General features: G+C 46.2%; 1 protein-coding gene across 2 annotated transcripts in view; it reads right to left on the bottom strand.

Moving 5' to 3' along the window:
- Positions 1 to 19,932, bottom strand: part of GNB1 (G protein subunit beta 1) — an 89,046-nt gene that overhangs the window by 28,572 nt on the left and 40,542 nt on the right. Inside the window, exons 2-3 of one of the 2 annotated variants that reach the window (XM_047873735.1) lie at positions 18,972 to 19,020; positions 3,727 to 3,829 (exon numbers count right to left, since the gene is read on the bottom strand). In XM_047873735.1, the coding sequence (XP_047729691.1) occupies positions 3,727 to 3,783 (57 nt within the window). In that variant the 5' untranslated portion in view covers positions 3,784 to 3,829; positions 18,972 to 19,020. The remainder of the gene's footprint in view (positions 1 to 3,726; positions 3,830 to 18,971; positions 19,021 to 19,932) is intronic. The other variant, XM_047873736.1, reaches the window with a different exon arrangement.

Genomic DNA, 19,932 nt, shown 5'->3' with positions numbered 1-19,932 from the left:
CCTCCTCCTGCTCGGGACCCGGAGAAGGCGCCTACTCTGCTCAGTCGGACCTGGGACTCTGTCGTGCACTGAGCCTTCGCACTGGTGACGGTTGGCACGGTCACCTTGTCAATGGTCTGCGCCTGTACTTGACGAGTTTCTCCTGGATCCATTGATTAGCTCATGTACTTTGAGACATGCCACGGTTTGATCAGCATCCCTTTGCGAGCCCCTGTTTCCTCACCATGTAAAGTAGGATGAGATGGTCCTTGGGGTCCTTCAGCTCAAACACAAATCTGAGAAAGCAAACCTTCTTAGAGTCACCGACCATTGCTTGTTGGACTCCCTACGCCCTGCATTCTTTAACACGTATGTATTCCTTGGGCAATCAGAAAGAAAAGACTTTTTTCTTTTTGAAAGAAAGCCTTCTCTTCCTGTTTGGTGTAATGGACTTGGGACAGCCTTTGCTGCCCGTTCCTGGGCTGTACAAAGAAACCGCACAGATGTGGCTCCTGAGACTGGCCCAGGGCAGATGGGTGTACAAAAGGCTGTGGTTCAGGTGCTCTCCTCGGGGCGGTCCAGTTCGTACATGAGACACAGCAAGACAAAGTGAGGCCTGTAGGACACACTGAATTCTCAAGGCCCAGTACAAAGAAAGGAATATAAAATAATAAAAATACTATTTTTAATTTATTTTTATTTTTTAAACATTTTATTTATTTATTTTTTTAAGTTTATTTATTTGAGAGAGCACAAGTGTGTGTGAGCCAGGGGAGGGTTAGAGAGAGGGAAAGAGAATCCTAAGCAGGTTCCACACTGTCAACGTAAAGCCCAATGTAAAGCTTGAACTCACAAACCGTGAGATCATGACCTGAGCCAAAGTCAGACACTTAATTGACTGAGCTACCCAGGTGCCCATAAAGATTTTATTTTTAAGTATTCTCTACACCTACCATGGTGCTTGAAATTACAACCTTGACATCAAGAGTTGCATGCTCCACGGACTGAGCCAGCCAGGCATCCCAAATATCTATTTTTTTTTAATATTTATCAATTGGGGCACATGGGTGGCTCGCCAGTTGGGCGTCAGACTTTGGCTTGGGTCACGATATTGTGGTTCATGGGTTCGAGCCCCACATCGGGCTCTGTACTGACAGCTCAGAGCCTGGAGCCTGCTTCGGATTCTTTGTCTTCCTCTCTCTGCCCCTCCCCCACTTATACTCTGTCTCTCTCTCTCTCAAAAATGAATAAACGTTTAAAAAAAATTTTTTTTTAAAAATGTGCTCTCTCTCTCGCTCTCAAAAATAAATAAAACATTAATAGGTATACATACACACATATATATATGTATACCTATTAATTGTAGATCAGGATCTTGTGGTCCGTGAGTTTGAGCCCTGCATCGGGCTCTGTGCTGACAGCTCGGAGCCTGGAGCCTGCTTTGGATTCTGTGTCTCCCTCTCTCTCTGCCCCTCCCCCACTTATACTCTATCTCTGTCTCTCTCTCTCTTTCTCTCTCAAAAATGAATAAACACTTAAAAAAATTTTTTTTTAAATCTATTAACTGTATGCTGAAATGACAATATTTTAGATATACTGGTTTAGACAAAGTCTGTTAAAAACTGATTCCACCTGGGGGCATGTGGGTGGGTCAGTTGGTTGAGCATCTGATTCTTGATTTTGGCTTGGGTCATGATCCTAGGGCTGTGGGATTGAGTCCCGCATCGGGCTCTGTGCTGTGTGCAGCTTGCTTAATTAAGATTCTCAATCTCTCTCTCTCTTTCTCTCTTCCTCTGCCCCTTCCCTGCTCACACATGTACTCTCTTGCTGTCTCTTAAAAAAAAAATTTTTTTTTTTAAATAAAAAAAAAATTGATTCCACCTGTTTCTTTTTTTAAAAATCTATTTGAGAGTGACAGTGAGAGAAAGAGAGAGAGAGAGAGAGAGAGAGAGAGGGAGAGAGAGGGAGGCAGAGAGGGATAAAGAGAATCCCAAGCAGGCTCCATGCCACCAGTGCAGTGCAAGCCCAACACGGGGCTTGACCCCACGAACCCTGAGATCACGACCTGAGCCAAGATCGAGAGTAGGACGCTTAACTGACTGAGCCACCCAGGCGCCCCTCCGCCTGTTTCTTCTAACACTTTCATTTTTTAACTTTATTTTTAAGTAATCTCCATGCCCAATGCGGGTCCTGAACTCAGGACCCCAAGATCAAGAGTCTCACGCTCCACCAACTAAGCTAGCCAGGAACCCCTCTTTTCATACTTTCAAACCCCATGTGTGGCTCCCACACTCACGCTGTCCCCCGGGGGGCTGCCTGAGGCTCACGACACAACCAGCTCCACAAGACTGGAAGAGATGCAACATGAGCTCTCAGGCTATTTGTTTTGCCTGAAACCAGAGGTCTCTCTCCTGCAACACGCAAACTTTCTGCATCTGCTGTGAACAGGTCTGAATCCACTACGAACAACATCTTCTACTTAAACAATTTATAGCTGTTAGAAACACAAAGTTCTGATTTCTCTACTCTGGAGGGTAGAGGTAGACAGACATATTAAACAAGTCTGATCAGAGCAAAAACACCAAATCTCCCTCATTTTTATTGAGCTATGTATCTGATCTTTTAAATGTTAAGATTTAAAATCTGAATTTGAAAGCTACTTTGTTTCCTCTTGGCTGTAACTTAAAAAACTCCATTATCTTTTCTCAAGCTTAAGAAAAAAGTTGGCTCCAATGATGATGATTTCTTTCTCCAATTGCCACCCAGCTTTCTGAACATACAGCTGGTCATCTGAAAGGAACCAGGCTCCAATCTCATCATGGACTCAGAAAAACAATTTGCTGCTCAGACACACACTGAAAATGAAAACGATGCTGTGGGACTAGCTAGGCCTTGAGGAGCCCCTGCCTCAAGCGGACATGGATCTGCTTCAGTGTCTTGCGGATAGGTTTTCCGGGGTCCACCCTCCTTGTCTCAGGCCTTCTCATCAACAGTCTGAGAACAGGAGCAAGTACTGGCATTGAATGTTCCTCCAGAAAATGTTCATTAAAAACACGGTCTCACAAAACCGGAGGAGAGCGGAACTGACGCCTTCAGACCCTCCTAGTCCTGCCTTTCCAAAGTGCAAGGGCTCTGCTGTGGGACAGCACACGCCAGTGACAGGCTGGGGTTCACACCTTAAGAGTCGGGGAGCTCCTTGCTGTACAGGGCAGGTGAACGATGTGTGGTGTGTTCATCTTCAGCTAGATGCGCCTGCTCTCATGTAACAGCCTGTGAAAACTTGTAGACGCCCAGGTCCACGCCGGCACTCTTCTCCAGCACACCTCTGGCACACCGGAGGCACTTGCCATTGTTGTTGTTAATACCCTTATTTTTAAACCAGTTTCTTGTCCTCGACTAAACAGTCACAAGGGAGGGAAGCAGACACCACACTCCACACAGTGACCAAGGGAATGTCATGAAGCAAATTCCCAAGGTTAAGAAAAAATATACAGAAGAGATGTTCATAAATTGAAAACATTTTTGGTATATTCAAATAATGATATACTAGAAAACAAAACCCTGAAAGCCATGTGCCAGGCCAAATATCTGACTCTGTAATTAGCCCATCCTGGGCCAGCGAAAATTCAGTTTCAATCCAAAACACTCAGCAGTCACTCTGAAACCCACCTTTCCCCAAACAGGTAACATCTGACCTGAAATCCAAATGATTTACAAAATAAACTAAACGCACATGTAGCAACATACCCTAATTTGGTTTTTAAGCTGCTCGGCCTCCTGCCGTAACTGGTCAAGTTCACTCATTTTCAGGTCCTAGTGCTCTTTAATGCCACTTCAAGGAATCTGAGATCTGAAACAGAAATGCAAGCATAAAAAAATTAATAAACAGTGGCTGAGGAACTTAATGAAGCAGACGAGAAAAGGAACCAAATTTGAGAGCTAAGATTTTATTATAGATCAGAGCACCTTTCTTCAGCATTCATCAGAACTTATAAAATGCCACCAAGGGCTGGATTGATAAATTATAATTACTACTATTCACCAGCTCTGTACCTCAACATCATGTCAATGATCTTGAACCCATGACCCCCCTTCCCCCCAACGATGTCAGAATGCCCGCACAGCAATTCTAAGAAGACTGAATATGGCATCCAGCAGGCCCCTGCTTCAGGGACATCTTGCTCTCCCACCAAAACGGGTCCTGGGATGCCAGTAAACTCAGAAGCAGTACCTCAGTCCTTACAGGTCCACGAGCAGCCATGCCACCCACCCTTAACCCCGCTCCACCCCAGTCTTACTGGACACCATTCCTTAAATCAGAGTCCAAACAAAATCATCCCGTTAAACCAGAGACTTATTTTCCCAAGAGAATGTCATAATTGGGGGTTGCATTTCCGACCAAGAACATGACTAAGTCAGTCATAATTATGACCAATGTATCCCCACACTGAGGATATATCAACATCTCTTAACAATTGGCTCCCCCGTGCAAACGTGGCTTATCCAGGGGCCTCATCGTCCTCTGCAAACACACAAAGGAGATTTTATGCAAAAGTCACAGAGTTAATATTATAATCACCAGATACTTAATTAACAATGGCTATTTATTTTCTTGAGATTGAAACATATCTGGGGGAAATTGTCTGGAGGACCCAGGAAGCATGTTTGTTAGAGTTCCCAGTCTAGATAAACTTCCCTATTCTGCACATACGCACTCAGAATAAATTGACGTGGTTTCCATTACAGAAACTCCATGTATACTTACTGATGAAAACAAAAATATCTTTCCCAAGAAGAAGTATCTTTAAAAAGCGTGTGTGGGTTCTTAGTTCCTGCTCTCAACCGTGCCATCTATTCACAGCTACAGAACAGGCCAGGCAGAGGACAGAGGGGCGGGCAGGGTGCACGCTAGACCTCTAGAAAGCAATCTCGTGTCACCAGCACTGACCTGCAGTGAAAGTCCGCAGAACCATCAGGAAAGGCCTTACAGGGACAGGACAGGAGGTAAAGGCACCTCGGGAAGGTGATACACAGTGACACAGCTTCAGAAATATTTCTGACCAAAATAGTTGTTTCTAAAGGCATTACTTGAAGCGGGTGCCGGAAGCATGTGGAAAGCTTCCAAGAACACCTCGAGCCTCCCTGATCAAAGGGAGCACCGGGGAGGCTACACTGCAGGCACTTTAGCCTGTGGCACACAGGCTGATGCTCACTCCAGCCCTCACCTACAAACTCTTTCGGACTGCAAGCTGTGAACGTTAACGTATGTGACAGTAAGAGCACCAAGAACATACGAGGGAATTTTCACAAGAGGAAGCTGGGATGCTGTGTCCTCTGAGCTTGTAGACTGCCCTGGTTCTTCCTGCCGGCCAGGACGTCCTGCCACCGCTCACGTGCACACACCTATGTACATGTGATCATATCACATCTCCTACACGATTACGCAGAGTTGGGAGTAGCTGGATTCCAGCAACATCACCCCCCCCTCTATGTTAGAGAACTGTTCTTAGTCTATAAAGAAGTCACTTTATTCCATCCTTCTAAGAACTGTGAAGAAAAATAAGTTAATGGTTTTCATGATGTGAACTGACTTGTTAGTTTTAGTCAACACATGTAACTTCTTATTTAAACACTAAAATATTGAGCTAATTTTTATTTTTTTTGAATTTTTTTTAATGTTTATTCGTTTTTTGAGAGGGAGACAGAGCATGAGCAGGAGAGGGGCAGAGAGAGAGAGGGAGACACAGAATCCGAAGCAGCTCCAGGCTCCGAGCTGTCAGCACAGAGCCCAACACAGCGCTCGAACTCACGAACTGTGAGATAATGACCTGAGCTGAAGTCAGACGCTTCACTGACTGAGCCACCCAGGCACCCCTTTAATGTCTATTTTTGAGAGAGAGAGAGAGAGAGAGAGAGAGAGAGAGAGAGAGAGAGACATAAGGCTCCAGGCTCTGAGCTGTCAGCACAGAGCTGGACGCGAGGCTCCAACCCATGAACTGTGAGATCATGACCTGAGCCGAAGCTGGACGCACAACCTACTGAGCCACCCGGGCGCCCCATCTTAGATGTTCTTTTTAAATATATTGTAGATTTATATATGTGGTAATCACCTAGTTGCATTGCTTTAAACCAGAGAAATGAATTAACTGAAAACCTACGTGTCTTAAAAATGAGAAGATCCATTTAACTCAGTTACCCCACAAGATTTCAGAAGCAATAATACCAATACTTGTTGATTTGAACCTTTAGTCACAAGCAAAGAGAACAAAACCAGATCTATTTCTCTTTCATCAGTAAATAGCATAAATTATTAATACTGCCTTTTAATTACAGATCCCTCTACAAGCAGTGCCCACATTTGAGTCTCAACAAAGAGACTCAAAACCCACATTTGTTCATTTTTAAGAAAAGAGGTATTCCTACTGCTACTAGAACTGAAATAAGTGTCCTGGGAGACCTATGTTACATGATTGGCCTGGAGAGAAAGAGAAACCTGTGGTTAGACATTAAAAAAAATTTTTTTTTAATTACATTCTCCATTCCCCACCTCAAAGATGTTATCTTCTGAAATCAAATCTGGAAAAGGAGTTTTTTATACATGGATGGACTTTCACTGATGAAGGGGCATTCAGGGTCTCCAGCATACTGGCCTTCCTGCCACTAGGTGGGCCCTGTCCAGGACCACCTTGATGAGATGTCCATGTGCATCCACAGAAGGATGGCCCCCTTCGCTAGAAGCTAATGGACAGCGACCCTGCACCATAGGCGGAAAACCAGCCAGTCCGTGCTCACCCGAAGAGAAAGTGGCATCACACGGACATCGAGGACGGAGCGCGCGCACTCAAATACACAGCGGGACTGAGCGGAAACAAAAAACTTTCTCATTCCTATCAACTAAAAGTTCACCTGAATGCTCTTCTATGAGGATAAAGTAAATGAAATAAACAAGGTACAGAATAGTGTATAAATGATGATGCTTTTCTTTTTGTGTATTTAAAAAGAAGAAACATCTTTTTTAAATAAAAGGTTAACAAGTTATCTGGGCTCTGAAACCAAGAAGCATACATTTTTTTTTTTTTTTGTCCATACTTTTCAGTTTTCAAAATAAGACTAGTTAATGTCAACTTTTTACTGGGAGAACTATTACGTATCACTAAGAATAGTACGATGGTACAAACATCTGGGAAAATGCTTGTCGTATATTAAATCAAAACAAATTTGTGTGTAATAATTTTAGCTATTTTAGAAGAATCAAAATATATTTTAGTTAAAGAAAGACATTTAAAAAGACTAATAGCATTTTCATTAGAATTATTGGTTATGTTTTCCTCTTCATTCATCTTCCAAATATTGATAATGCAGTTTATATTAGTTTTGCTAATTTAAAAACTGTACATTTTAAGTGTTACTTACATGGGATCACTTTGCTTTTCTCTTCACTACCCTTGGTTCCCCAGTGGCTTCTGGAAGCCCCACCATCAGGTTCCGTGGCCGGGGCTCAGTCTCGCCTTCCCCGCAAAGTCACTGCTAAGCTCTGGCTGTGCTGACTCAGTGCGTTCCCTAGTCTAATCCGCTAAGACAGGACCTGCTGAGAATCTCACATCTGTTCTTTATGACCCACATCTGCCATTAGCTTTTATTTAGAACTTCTGAAAATACTTTTCATAGAAATTTAAATAACTTAAAAGCAAGTATATGATCTGCCCTAATTTAGATTGTATCCAACATCTTTGTAAGTCAAAGCATTAACCCAAATTTTTTATTCAAATATTTCACATTTGCAACATAACGTGCTTCCGGTAGCTCCCCCTCACTTCGTGATAAAGGCAGCATCATTTCCCTCTCCTCAAGACCCCAGTAAAGTACGGGAAGGAACTTCAGTGGTGCCCCCAGCACCCTACAGTTACTAACAATGACATTCATACTGCCAGTCTGTTAATGGCAAAATGGGGTGATGGTATAAAAATGATTCCAAATTTAGGGGGCACCTGGTGGCTCAGCTGGTTAAGCGTCTGACTCTTGATCTCAGCTCAGGTCTTGACCTCAAGGTCATGAGTTCAGGCCCCGTGGTGGGCTCTGTACTGGGTGTGAAGCCTGTTAAAGAAAACAAATGATTCCGAGTTTTGGTTCTGCCACATACCAGGAACATGACATCAAGTCACTTTGTACTCTGGCCCGTCTGCTACAGAATGGGAATCCTGTCACCTACACCACAGAGCTGAAATGAAAATTAAGTAAGACAGCTGGAAAGTGCTCTGTGAGCTTTTCAGCGATTAGACCGTGAAGTCCACCTTTCAACAGAGCACACACGTGGTCTCGCGGCCAAAAGGAGGGCAACCCAAGACACGAGCTGCTGGCACAGCCTTGGGCCCACGGTGCGGCACTGAACCGAACGGCAGGGGCACCTCTTAACCTTCAGAATAGAACTGCCAGTTACTTTACCACCAAAAGACAAGTTTATTCAGGAACAGCAGAGAACTGCAATCCCGGACAGGCGAGCTACAGCAAAACCATAGGCAAGTCCAACAAATAAAGGAAAGGAATGTTATGTTATGGAAGGAGGAAGGAAGGAAGGAAGGAAGGGAGGAAGGGAGGGAGGAAGGGAGGGAGGGAGGGAGGAAGGGAGGAAGGGAGGAAGGGAGGAAGGGAGGAAGGGAGGAAGGGGAAGTTGGGAGGGTTGTTCTGAATGAAAGCCCACTGGAGAGAAGCAGGGGTTCCGGGGGACGAGGTTTCTCACTGGCTGAGGGGCAGGGGCGGTGGACTTCCCGTAGGAGCCGCAGCGCACGTCTTTTCCAACTGGGGCCTGTACCTGACGTCGTGTGGCGCCGGCTCTATCAGCCTCCCCTTCTAGTATCCCCGGTGGACTTGAGTGAAGTTCCCCTTAATTTTCACACAACCCTCAAACTTCAGAAACCAAAACGAGCGCCGCTGCGCATCCAGCGTCACACGGGGCGGCGGTTCGTTCTAATCGGCTCAGCCACAGAAGTGCCCTCCCTCATCTCCAAGACAATGAAGCATTTTGAGAGACAGGGATTTACACCAGGAATTTAAACCCGTCTTCAGTTTTTCTATTGTTCTGTCATTCCCAAATCCAAGTTAATCTCCAAAATTGTAAGTGTGCAAATCCAAAGGGCAACAGAAAAAAAAACTCAAACCCTCCCCGCCTCACGTACCACCCGAACACCACGAGCCACACCGGGCAGGCCGCCGCCGCCACGACGGGTCACTGTGGCTGTAGCAGGCGCCCGGGACGTACGCTGTGGACACTGCATCCAACACGACCCACCCACAGCCCGACATCTGAAGTACATGCTAACGTAGTAAAGACTTGAATGACGTGTCTGAAGTTTGCTTTAAGACAAGGAGGAAAACAGGCAAAGACGTACATAAGCGAGACCGGCTGTGAGGTGGTAATTGCTCTAGTCTGATGACAAAGTTCTTGTACTATTAACTTTTGGATGCATTTCGATTTTCCATTAAATGTTTTTTAAAGATGTTAGAGACTTCTTAGAGAAAATCAAGAAAATCTGAACATGGCCTGGGGGTCTGGTGACGTCTGAGAGTTGCTGTTCTTTTGTTTGGGTCACCATGGGAGTAAAACCCTCAAAGGTTAGAAATACTTCCTACTTCTGGTGAAATGATGTGATCTTGGGATTTGCTTTAATTTTTTTTTAAATTCTTGGGACACCTGGGTGGCTCAGTTGGTTAAGTGTCCAACTTTGGGTCAGTCATGATCTGCTGCTTCGGATTCTGTGTCTCCCTTTTTCTCTCTGCTTCTCCCCCGCTCCTGCTCTGTCTCTGTCTCTCTCTCAAAAGTAGATAAAAATTTAAAAAATCTTTTTAATAAAAAAATGAAATAAATAATTTTTTATTCTTTTTTTTAATGTTTATTTTTGAGAGAAGCTTATATATCCATGTTTGAAAAGTGATAAAAAGGGCACCTGAGTGGCTAGTCGGTTAAGCGTCTGACTCTTGGTTTTGGCTCAGGTCATGACCTCGCGTTTCATGAGTTCGAGCCCACGCCCGGCTCCACAGCTGGTAGCACGAAGCCCACTTGGGATTCTTTCTCTCCCCCTCTCTCTCTCTCTCTGTCCCTCTCTCACTCCCACTGTCTCTGTCTCTCTCAAAATAGGGGGCACCTGGGTGACTCAGTCAGTTGAGTGTCCCAACTTCGAGTCAGGTCATGATCTTACAGTTCACGGGTTCAAGCCCCACGTCGGGCTCTCTGCTGCCAGCACAGAGCCCACTTCGGATCCTCTGTCGTCCTCTCCTCTCTTCCCCTCCCCCACTCACACACGTGTGCGCACGCGCACTCTCAAAAATAAACAAAAAAAACTTTAAGAAAGTGATAAAAACTTAATTGTTTTGATGATAATTACCACCCAATCGGCTTCTATGAAGTAGCAACTATCAGAACATTCAATGAAATAAAAAGTGAACTGTAACTAGTCTTGATACGGGTAAGCAAATGGTAACGAAGACGCACACAGGAAATGTAATCACACGACATCCTCATTTGGCTCTGTGTTAGCGATCCGGCAGACTTTTACATGTTATTTGAAAAGGGATGATGTGTGTGCGCCACTCTGCTAGGATACAGTGTGTTTAAATAATCTGCCCTCAGCATCTCCCTGGTCCCCTCAGATTTTCCTGCTCTTAACTTTCTGACGCAGATCATAAGCAGCCCCACTTAGTTAAGTGGCTTACTGTCGGATAATGCACCCGCAAGAGACTTCCACTTGGCATGTTTTGCATTTATGGGTGATGCGGTGTAATTTTCTCAGTTTACTGGTAAACACCATTTAAGGTGCATCCCCTGAAGCACTAGGAGAATGCAAAAATTTAATCATCCTCAGCAGAAATAAATTCATACAACAAGCATGCTAGTTCTGTGAACAGAAAAGTAAGACCCAAGAAACAATCTCTATAGAAAGCGAACACACCTAGTAGCCCTACAAATGGTCTGACTACCCTGAGGTCCCCAACCGACATTCTAGAAGGCAGACGAGGAGCCTCACTGACTTCTGTTGACTACTTTTTAAAAATAAAGGTTCTTAATGCTTTTCAAATGACAAAACCTACACAGGCAATTCATAGAGTCACTGATAGCCAAATGCCACTCACACTCAAAGCGCATTTGTGGGAACCTAACATGTCCTTCCGGAAGTCTGTGCTCAACCCCGACATCAGTGCAGTGGAAAAGCCTGGTGGCCCGTGAATGGCCGCAACGACATTCCGGCACTCACCTCCCGGATTTCCCAGCTCTCTACCAGTGCTCCAGCAAGGGGTCGGAACAGGCCCACGTACACCAAAAAGGATACACTATCTGACAAAAGTTAACCGTGAGCCTCACAACAACAGGAAAGCAATGCAACATGGACAGACTGTAAAGCACACAGTTTGTCTAATGACAAAAAGTAAGACTTTTTATCAAAAAAAAAAATAACAATATGGGGTGCCTGGGTGGCTCAGTCGGTTGAGTGTCCGACTTTGGCTCAGGTCACGATCTCGCAGTTCGTGGGTTCCAGCCCCGTGTTGGGCTCTGCGCTGGCAGCTCAGAGCCTGGAGCCTGCTTCAGATTCTGTGTCTCCCTCTCTCTCTGCCCCTCTGCTGCTCACACTCTGTCTCTCTCTCTCTCTCAAAAATAAACATAAAAAAATAACAATAATCACTTTTGTAAACCTCCCTATTCCCCTACACGGAGACGTGCCTGATTGAGAAGGCAGCCAGATCAACAATTACAGATTCCAAGGGTTATTTATTTACTTAAACCCCTTCCTCAGAAAGCGCTATTTCTACCTCCATGCATAAGTTACTTCCAGGCCGCCATGCAGTGCCACATTTAAAAATTACCAGAGGGGTCCCTGGGGGACTCAGTCGGTTGGGCATCCAGCTCTTGATTTTGGCTTAGGACATGATCTCACGGATCACGAATTCGAGCCCCGCGTCAGGCTCTGCGCAGAAAGCTCAGAGCCTGCTTGGTACTCTCTCTCTCCTCTCTCTCTGTTCCTCCCCTGCTCTTGCATGCACACGCTCTCTCAATATAAACATTAAAAAAAAAATAAAAAATAAAATAAATTTTTACTCTAAACAATTTATACTTCAGAACATATTAAAATTAAATCTGATAAGATGTATGTCGCTGAAAACTTCTTTAAAAAATTTCAGGGGCGCCTGAGTGGCTCAGTTAGTTAAGTGTCCGACTTCAGCTCAGGTCACGATCTCACGGCTTGCGGGTTCGAGCCCCGCATTGGGCTCTGCTGACAACTCAGAGCCTAGAGCCTGTTTTGGATTCTGTGTCTTCCTCTCTCTACCCCTCCCTCACTCATGCTCTTTCTCTGTCTCTCAAAAATAAATAAACATTAACAAAAAAAATTTTTTTTTTTTTTTCAACGTTTTTATTTATTTTTGGGACAGAGAGAGACAGAGCATGAACGGGGGAGGGGCAGAGAGAGAGGGAGACACAGAATCGGAAACAGGCTCCAGGCTCCGAGCCATCAGCCCAGAGCCTGACGCGGGGCTCGAACTCACGGACCGCGAGATCGTGACCTGGCTGAAGTCGGACGCTTAACCGACTGCGCCACCCAGGCGCCCCAAAAAAATTTTTTTTTTTAATTTCAAATATAGTTGACCCTTGAACAACAGGGGTTTGAACTGCACGGGTCTACTTGCACATGGATCGGTTTTGATAAATACAGTACGGTACCATAAGTGTATTTTCTCTTCCTTGTGATTTTCTTACTGATGTTCTCTTTTCTCTTATTTATTTTATCCTAAGAATACAGCATATGACATATGTATAAAATACATCCTAATAGACTTATTCTAAGCTTCTGGGCAACAGCAGTCTCTTCATAGTGAAGTGTTTGGGAAGTTAAAAGCTATTATGAGGATTTGCAACTGCCCGAGGTGGGGCACGGTTGGCGCCCCTAACCCCCGTGTCACTTGCGGGTCAACTGTATCCTGTGATTGCACTAAATCATTTCTTTTTAAGCGAGAACACTTATCGTGCGACGTCTCCTTGAAATCCTTAAGAGGAACCAGGGGCTGAGACAGCTGCTCTTGTGGGTCGAGGTGCTGCCCCTCCCGGGATCCAGACCTGGATCTGCAGCACCCCATTTCTAGGTGCCTCATTCACCTGGTCGTGACGGGTGTCTCATCTTTCAGCCTTGATGCTCCGGTGCAAGTTCCCTTCTGCTTGGCAGGGTAGCCGCGTTTGCCACAGGTTGACTTCTGAGGGTGGTGGCACTGCCTGTGCATCTTATTGTTACACTTCCCAAATGACAGCGTCCCCTTCACCACCTCGCTTCTGCAGCTGAGACCAAAGAGGCTGAGAGAGAAGGCATTTCTGCTATCTATACTAAATAATTTAATTTTAAAAAAAGTTTTAATGTTTATTTATTTTTGAGACAGAGAGAAAGAGAGAGAGAGAGAGAGACACACACACACACACACACACACACACACACACACACACACACACAAAGTGTGAGTGAGGGAGGGGCAGAGAGAGACAGAGACACAAAACCCGAAGCAGGTTGCAGGCTCTGAGCTGTCAGCACAAAGCCCCACGCAGGGCTTGAACTCACAAACTGTGAAATCATGACCTGAGCGGAAGTCAGAGGCTCAATCGACTGAGGTCCCCAGGCGCCCCTGTACTAAGTAATTTTAAATTCAGACTTATTTAAACTATGTGTACTATTTTGTGCCTGTTTAGGAAAATTCTTGAACTAGACAAGAACTTGAAACTTAGCCCACCTCATATTTCTGGCTGACAGAGCACCAAACTGAACCTGGAAGACACCCCTGGGGACCTTACAGCCCTTGACAGAGCCCCGGGGAGCTGAGCCCAGCCCCTCCTCTGTGGCGCTGCCTCTTGTCGGAAGGGGCCTCAGAGAAGCGGAGACCGCCCGCGCCCAGTTCCAGCCTCGGCGTCTCACACGGCACTTGCCCCCTGAGTCCAGGAAGCCGAAGGAACGAAGACACGCGGACGGCGGCTTGTCTCTGACCAGGACGAGGGGTGCCCTTCCTCTCTGCCGCTCCTCACCAGATGCCCCTCATCTGGTGGCAGCTCTTCCTCCAGAGCCTCTTCCAGAGTCAGACGCGTGTGCGTGCGAGCTGGTCCGTGGGCACTCTCTCCACCTGTGCCCAGCTTGCCCTTATGCTTCCTTCTGAGGCCATCGGATTCTTCCCTCCCACCTGAAGGCAGTGGCCAAGGGGTGTCCATGATTTGAAACGCAGGCCATGGGAGTGGAAACACATACGACTAGGATGCAGAACCACATTCTAGGTGACAGCGGTGAGAGACAGTCTGACCGATACCCCAGGGAGCTGGTGTCTTCTGCTTGGTGGGCAGAACCGTCCTAAGCCGTCTTCTCACGGCAGAGTGTAGATTCAGACGGTCTGTAGCTCTGCATCTCCCCATAAAGTTGCAGAAACCAGAAGCACGACTTGCACGGTCAACACTGCTTCTTTCTTCTGAATGTGTCTTGATTTCTACCAGACGGCTCTGCTTCTTCGACAGCAGATCATTTCGGCTGCAGTGGGAGCAGGTGCAGCCTGCTCACTCTGATCGGGTGTGATGTCCAGCTGGAGAGCAAAAAACCTGAATTCCCGAATCAGCAGCACTCCTGGCCTCACTCTACACACACCTTATTCATTCGCTCACATCTGTTTATTAAGCATCTGCCATGGACAGAGGACACTGTGGTGAAAAGACAAACTCCCTGTCTTCCGGCACCAGAGTCTAAAAGAGTGACAGTCAAACGTCCTTCTGCGGACCTACGTCTCCAGGATGTTACCGCTTGGATTCCTAACCACTTCAGAAGTAAAAAGGGATTTATGATCTACTCCCAGGTCACAGCTGTGACTTAGGAGCACCTGCTGTGTCCTCACAATCTTGGGAAGAGGTCCTACCAACTGTCCACATGGGAAACAAGAGAAATAGAGGGAGTCACAAATGGCAAGACCACAATTCGGACTCAGGTACCTCTGGAGTTGACCATGCCAGGCACTATAAGCAATCTGTGACTGGCTGGGTACGGTCACAGGACCATAAAAAGACGTTTCACTTCTCGGTCACCTGCACCCACATATCACTCCGCCAGGGCAAGCTGACAATGATGCAACAGAAGTTAACACGTCAGGCCGCCTTCTGACCCGGGAAGCACAGAGACCTTTCTCCCTCCTGTTGCAAGTGCTGCATCGGGGGCAAGAGATCTTGGTTTCTCCATTTCTAGAGGAAGCATCTTAAAATTGCCTTCCAGCGAGGTCAGGAGAAGCCACTCATTAGGAGTAAGAGTTTCTGGGTCTCCCATCCCCTCCAGCCCCCATGCTCACAGGCTCCTACGTCTCTTGTCCAATTGGCTTGCTGTCTAACAGAGACACAACGTGAACCACTTTCAGAAGTTTCTGTTTTCTGGTACACATAGGGAAAAAATAAAAAGAAACAGGTTACCATTAATTTTAATAATGTATTTATTTAACCCAATATATCAAAAATGTTATCTCAATACGTAATCAATAGAGAAAATTATAAATGGATATTCTACATTTGTGTGTCATGCTAAGCTTCTACAATCCAATGTGTGGTTTACGTTCCGATTCGGACCAGCCTCACTCACGGCGCCCGACGGTACGACTGCCACAGTGGCCGGCACAGCTCTCAGTCCATCCTCATCTCTTCGTTCACAAGGAAGAGACTCAATGGGGGGTGCGGGGTGGAATTCACTTTATCATGTTGCTAGAAGAGCAGGAACCAGGCTCTCCCTGCATAAAGCCAATCCTAGTCCTCCCAATCAGAAACAGAGAGAGGCGTGGTCCCCATCCGTCCCTACCACCCTGCCTCCTGTCCCCACATCACTTCCCTTTCGTCCCCTGACAAACCAGTCACCCACCCAGCAGATGCCAGCAATCAGAGGAACAGTGGGGACCGTGGTGGGGACCGTAAAGTACTTCGGGGACGCCAGCTCAGGCAACGTCATGGAAAGACCAGGATGAGCCAGTGCTGGAGAGCAGGTATGAGTTACCCTCATTGAGGGCACCTCTCCCTCTGGAGTCACAGGAAATGGCCAGTGAGCCTTTCTCCTGAATCTTATGTCTGGTGGAACCCACCTGTGCCATCATGTTCTCCCTCCGCATCTCGTCTTATTAGCCTAGGTCATCTTTTTTGCTTCCAGTGTCGAGCACAGAACCTAGCACATACTATGTGATCAAAAATTGTTCAATTGGGGCGCCTGGGTGGCCCAGTCAGTTAAGTATCTTCGGCTCAGGTCATGATCTCACAGTTCCTGCATTCCAGCCTCGCGTCAGACTCTGTGCTGACAGCTCAGAGCCTGAAGCCTGCTTCGGATTCTGTGTCTCCCTCTCTCTCTGCCCCTCCCCGGCTTGCACTCTGTGTCTCTCTCAAAAATAAACAAACATTGGGGCGCCTGGGTGGCTCGGTCGGTTAAGCGTCCGACTGGCTCAGGTCATGATCTCACGGTCCGTGAGTTCGAGCCCCGCGTCGGGCTCTGTGCTGACAGCTCAGAGCCTGGAGCCTGTTTCAGATTCTGTGTTTCCCTCTCTCTCTGCTCCTCCCCTATTCATGCTCTGCCTCTCTCTGTCTCAAAAATAAATAAACGTTAAAAAAATTTTTTTAATAAATAAATAAATAAATAAATAAATAAATAAACAAACATAAAAAAAAAACAAAAACAAAAACAACTATTCAATAAACCCAGCCCCTGCAAACCCGTTGAGGCCAAACAGGAAGTCCCACCTTTATTTCAGAGCCAGAACTCATACGTGATTAACGTGGTCTAAGAAACAAATGGCACACATCCAGAAGGAAGGTCTAGCAGGGAAGGTGGTGGGAGCTGGAAATCAATCACACGCACCATGGAGGAACAACTTCATGACCTCAAGCACCTGTGAGGGGCTCTCACTCCCAAGTTCCCTGCGGTGCCATTTACACTCCCTGCAAACTATGAGGGACACCCCTGGGTTTCCGGGCAGAAACAGTTTTTATTGGCCTCGTGTGCACATCCAGCCCACCTGAGCAGGACCGCCAGCTGGAGGCAGTGTGGTGGCCACGTGCTTCGGGCTTACTCACCCAGGGTCCCATTCTGACCCTCTCATCACCAGGTAGCCTCCACTAAGCTCCTAACCTCTCTCTGACTCTGGCTTTTGGTCCAAAAATGGAGACAGTAATGGTATCCACACCTCACTTGCTATGAGGAGCCCATGAGAACCCACACAAGGCCCTTAAAACCTGACTGAACTATAGTAAACACTCACTAAATTGAACTTGTAAAAGTAGTACTAAGATTTTTTAGCCTGAAATGATTTAAGAGACAGAAAATTACCTCCTCCTTCACCCACCAGACTTCCTCCCTAGAGTCAGTAGAGTAGGCCCCATTGCAGAAACCAAGAACACATCAACAGTGGCGACCGTGAAACACAAGGGTTCACCAGGTAGAGGTCAGACCTGCTCACGCCGCTTTCTAATTGTTCATTTAGTATTTAAAACATAATTGATCTTCGCTGAAGTGTAGGTCACACGACACATAAGCACAACTTGACATGTGACACACACACAACACAGCTCAGATAATGAACACCTCCACCATGTGCAGGCGTCCCCCTGTGCCCCGCTGGGATGCTGCCCCACCCCAAGTGACCACTCATCTGCTTTCTGTCACGACACATCAGCAGCATACACTACACGTCCAGGAGCGTATACCCATGGAGTCACAGAGTATGTACTTTCTCGTGGTCTGGCTCCACTCACTCGGCGCTGCTGAGACTCACCCGTGTTGCTGCCCGTACAAGTCTTTATGTGCACACCTGCTTTCACTGGTCTCGGGTGCACACCGAGGAGTGGAGCCTACATGGTAGGCATATGCTTAACACCAGGAAACTGCCAAACTGTTTTCAAAGTGCTGGCACCATTTCCTCTCCCACCGGCAGCGCCCACAAGCCCCGCTCCCGCACGCGCTTCTCGGCACTTGGTGGGATCACCTGTTGGTCCATCTAGTAGGACACTGGTGTCTCCTTACAGATCTAATTTCCATCCCCTGATAACTAATGATTTTGGCCATCGTTTCAAATGCTCATCTGCTGTCTCTACATGCTCTTTGGTGGAGCGTCCGTTCAAATCACTCGCGCCCTTCATACTGAATGTTGAGAGCTCTTTACTTGTCATCTAAGGCATGTCACACGCTAACGCCTTCTGCCAGCCTGGGGCTGGTCTTTTCCTTCTCTTAACAGTGTCTTGGAAGGAGCAGAAGCTTTTAATTTTGACGAAGTCTAACTTATAAATGTTCTCTTTTATGGATTGTTAACTTTGATGTCATAATTAAGAAACCTGTGCCAAACCCAAAGTCTTCACAACCTTCTATGTCCTCTTCTTAGGGTTAATATTTAGAGTCTATGATTCACTCTGACTTAATTTTTGTCTATGGTGTCAAGTTAACCCTCTGCACAGGGACAACCAATCGTTCAAGCAACGAATTCATTCAGTTTAGCTCTGCTTTTTAATTTAAATTCTCTTAACTTATCCTGAGTTGCAAGAATTTCACAAGGAACTCTGTACCCTCAACCAGATTCACTGACCCCCGACTCTGTGACGCTCTCACTGCGTACGCACTTACGGGGATTTTTCTCTGAATCATGTGGCTTCACGTCTATCTGAACCATCTGCTGGTATTTGAACCAACATTTGATTTGGAAAAAGGGCTCTCTTGCTTTCTAATTAAAAAAGCTGGAGAGATTCTGCTCTTGTCCAGAACGTGAACGACCATCTCTGGGGCCTTAACTCTTCCTTCTGAACACTGGATGGAGCCTTTCAAAGAAACATGTTTCTCAGGAACAATTTGTTCTGAAAACCAACTATGGGCTTAAAAAGAGGTGGGCAAAACTACACAAAAATTAAATTATTAAAATAAGAAACCCTGAAAAAATTTAAACATTGTGCTTTAAAAACTGACAAGGATCAATTACTTCAACATTACCTTAATTCAGAAGTGCTTCTGGTCTGGTCTCCAATGCATGAAAAATTGTCTGCAACAGACAAAGAAAAGGCTATATATGCACTGCGTTCAGGTTGAGAGGAGTAACATTCCATACATTTGAAGGAGCATATAAATCCATCCCTTCTCCATCACCATTTCTTGCCCCAAACCATTTCACTTGGTGCTTTACACTAATTTAGTATTTGGCTTTTCAATGCGCAAAAGAACTCTGATCTCAATTTCTTTCTCTTTCTTTCTTCTTTTTTTGAGAGAGAGAGAGAGAGAGAGAGAGAGAGAGAGAGAAGGGGAGGAAGTGGGAGCAGGGGAGAGGGGCAGAAGGAGGGAGGAGAGAATCCCAAGCAGGCTTCACATTCAGCGTGGAACCCAATGAGGGGCTCATTCCCAAGACCCTGAGATATGACCTGAGCCAAAATCAAGAGTCAGACGCTCAACTGACGGAGCCACCCAGGTGCCCTCGATCTCATTATCTTTTAAAAAAAAAATGTTTTAGGGGCGCCTGGGTGGCGCAGTCGGTTAAGCGTCCGACTTCAGCCAGGTCACGATCTCGCGGTCCGTGAGTTCGAGCCCCGCGTCAGGCTCTGGGCTGATGGCTCGGAGCCTGGAGCCTGTTTCCGATTCTGTGTCTCCCTCTCTCTCTGCCCCTCCCCCGTTCATGCTCTGTCTCTCTCTGTCCCAAAAATAAATAAAAAACGTTGAAAAAAAAATTTAAAAAAAATGTTTTAATGTTATTTATTTTTGAGAAAGAGAGACAGAGCATGAGTGGGGGAGGGGCAGAAAGAGAAGGAGACACAGAATCCGAAGCAGGCTCCAGGCTCTGAGCAGTCAGCACAGAGCCCAACGCATGGCTCGACATCATGAACCCCAAGATCATGACCTGAGCCTAAGTCAGCCGCTTAACCGACTGAGCCACCCAGGTGTCCCTCAATTTCTTTAAAAAAAG

Source organism: Prionailurus viverrinus, chromosome C1 (genome assembly GCF_022837055.1).
Source record: "Prionailurus viverrinus isolate Anna chromosome C1, UM_Priviv_1.0, whole genome shotgun sequence".
NCBI lineage: Eukaryota > Metazoa > Chordata > Mammalia > Carnivora > Felidae > Prionailurus > Prionailurus viverrinus.
This window is presented reverse-complemented; position numbering and strand designations above follow the sequence as displayed.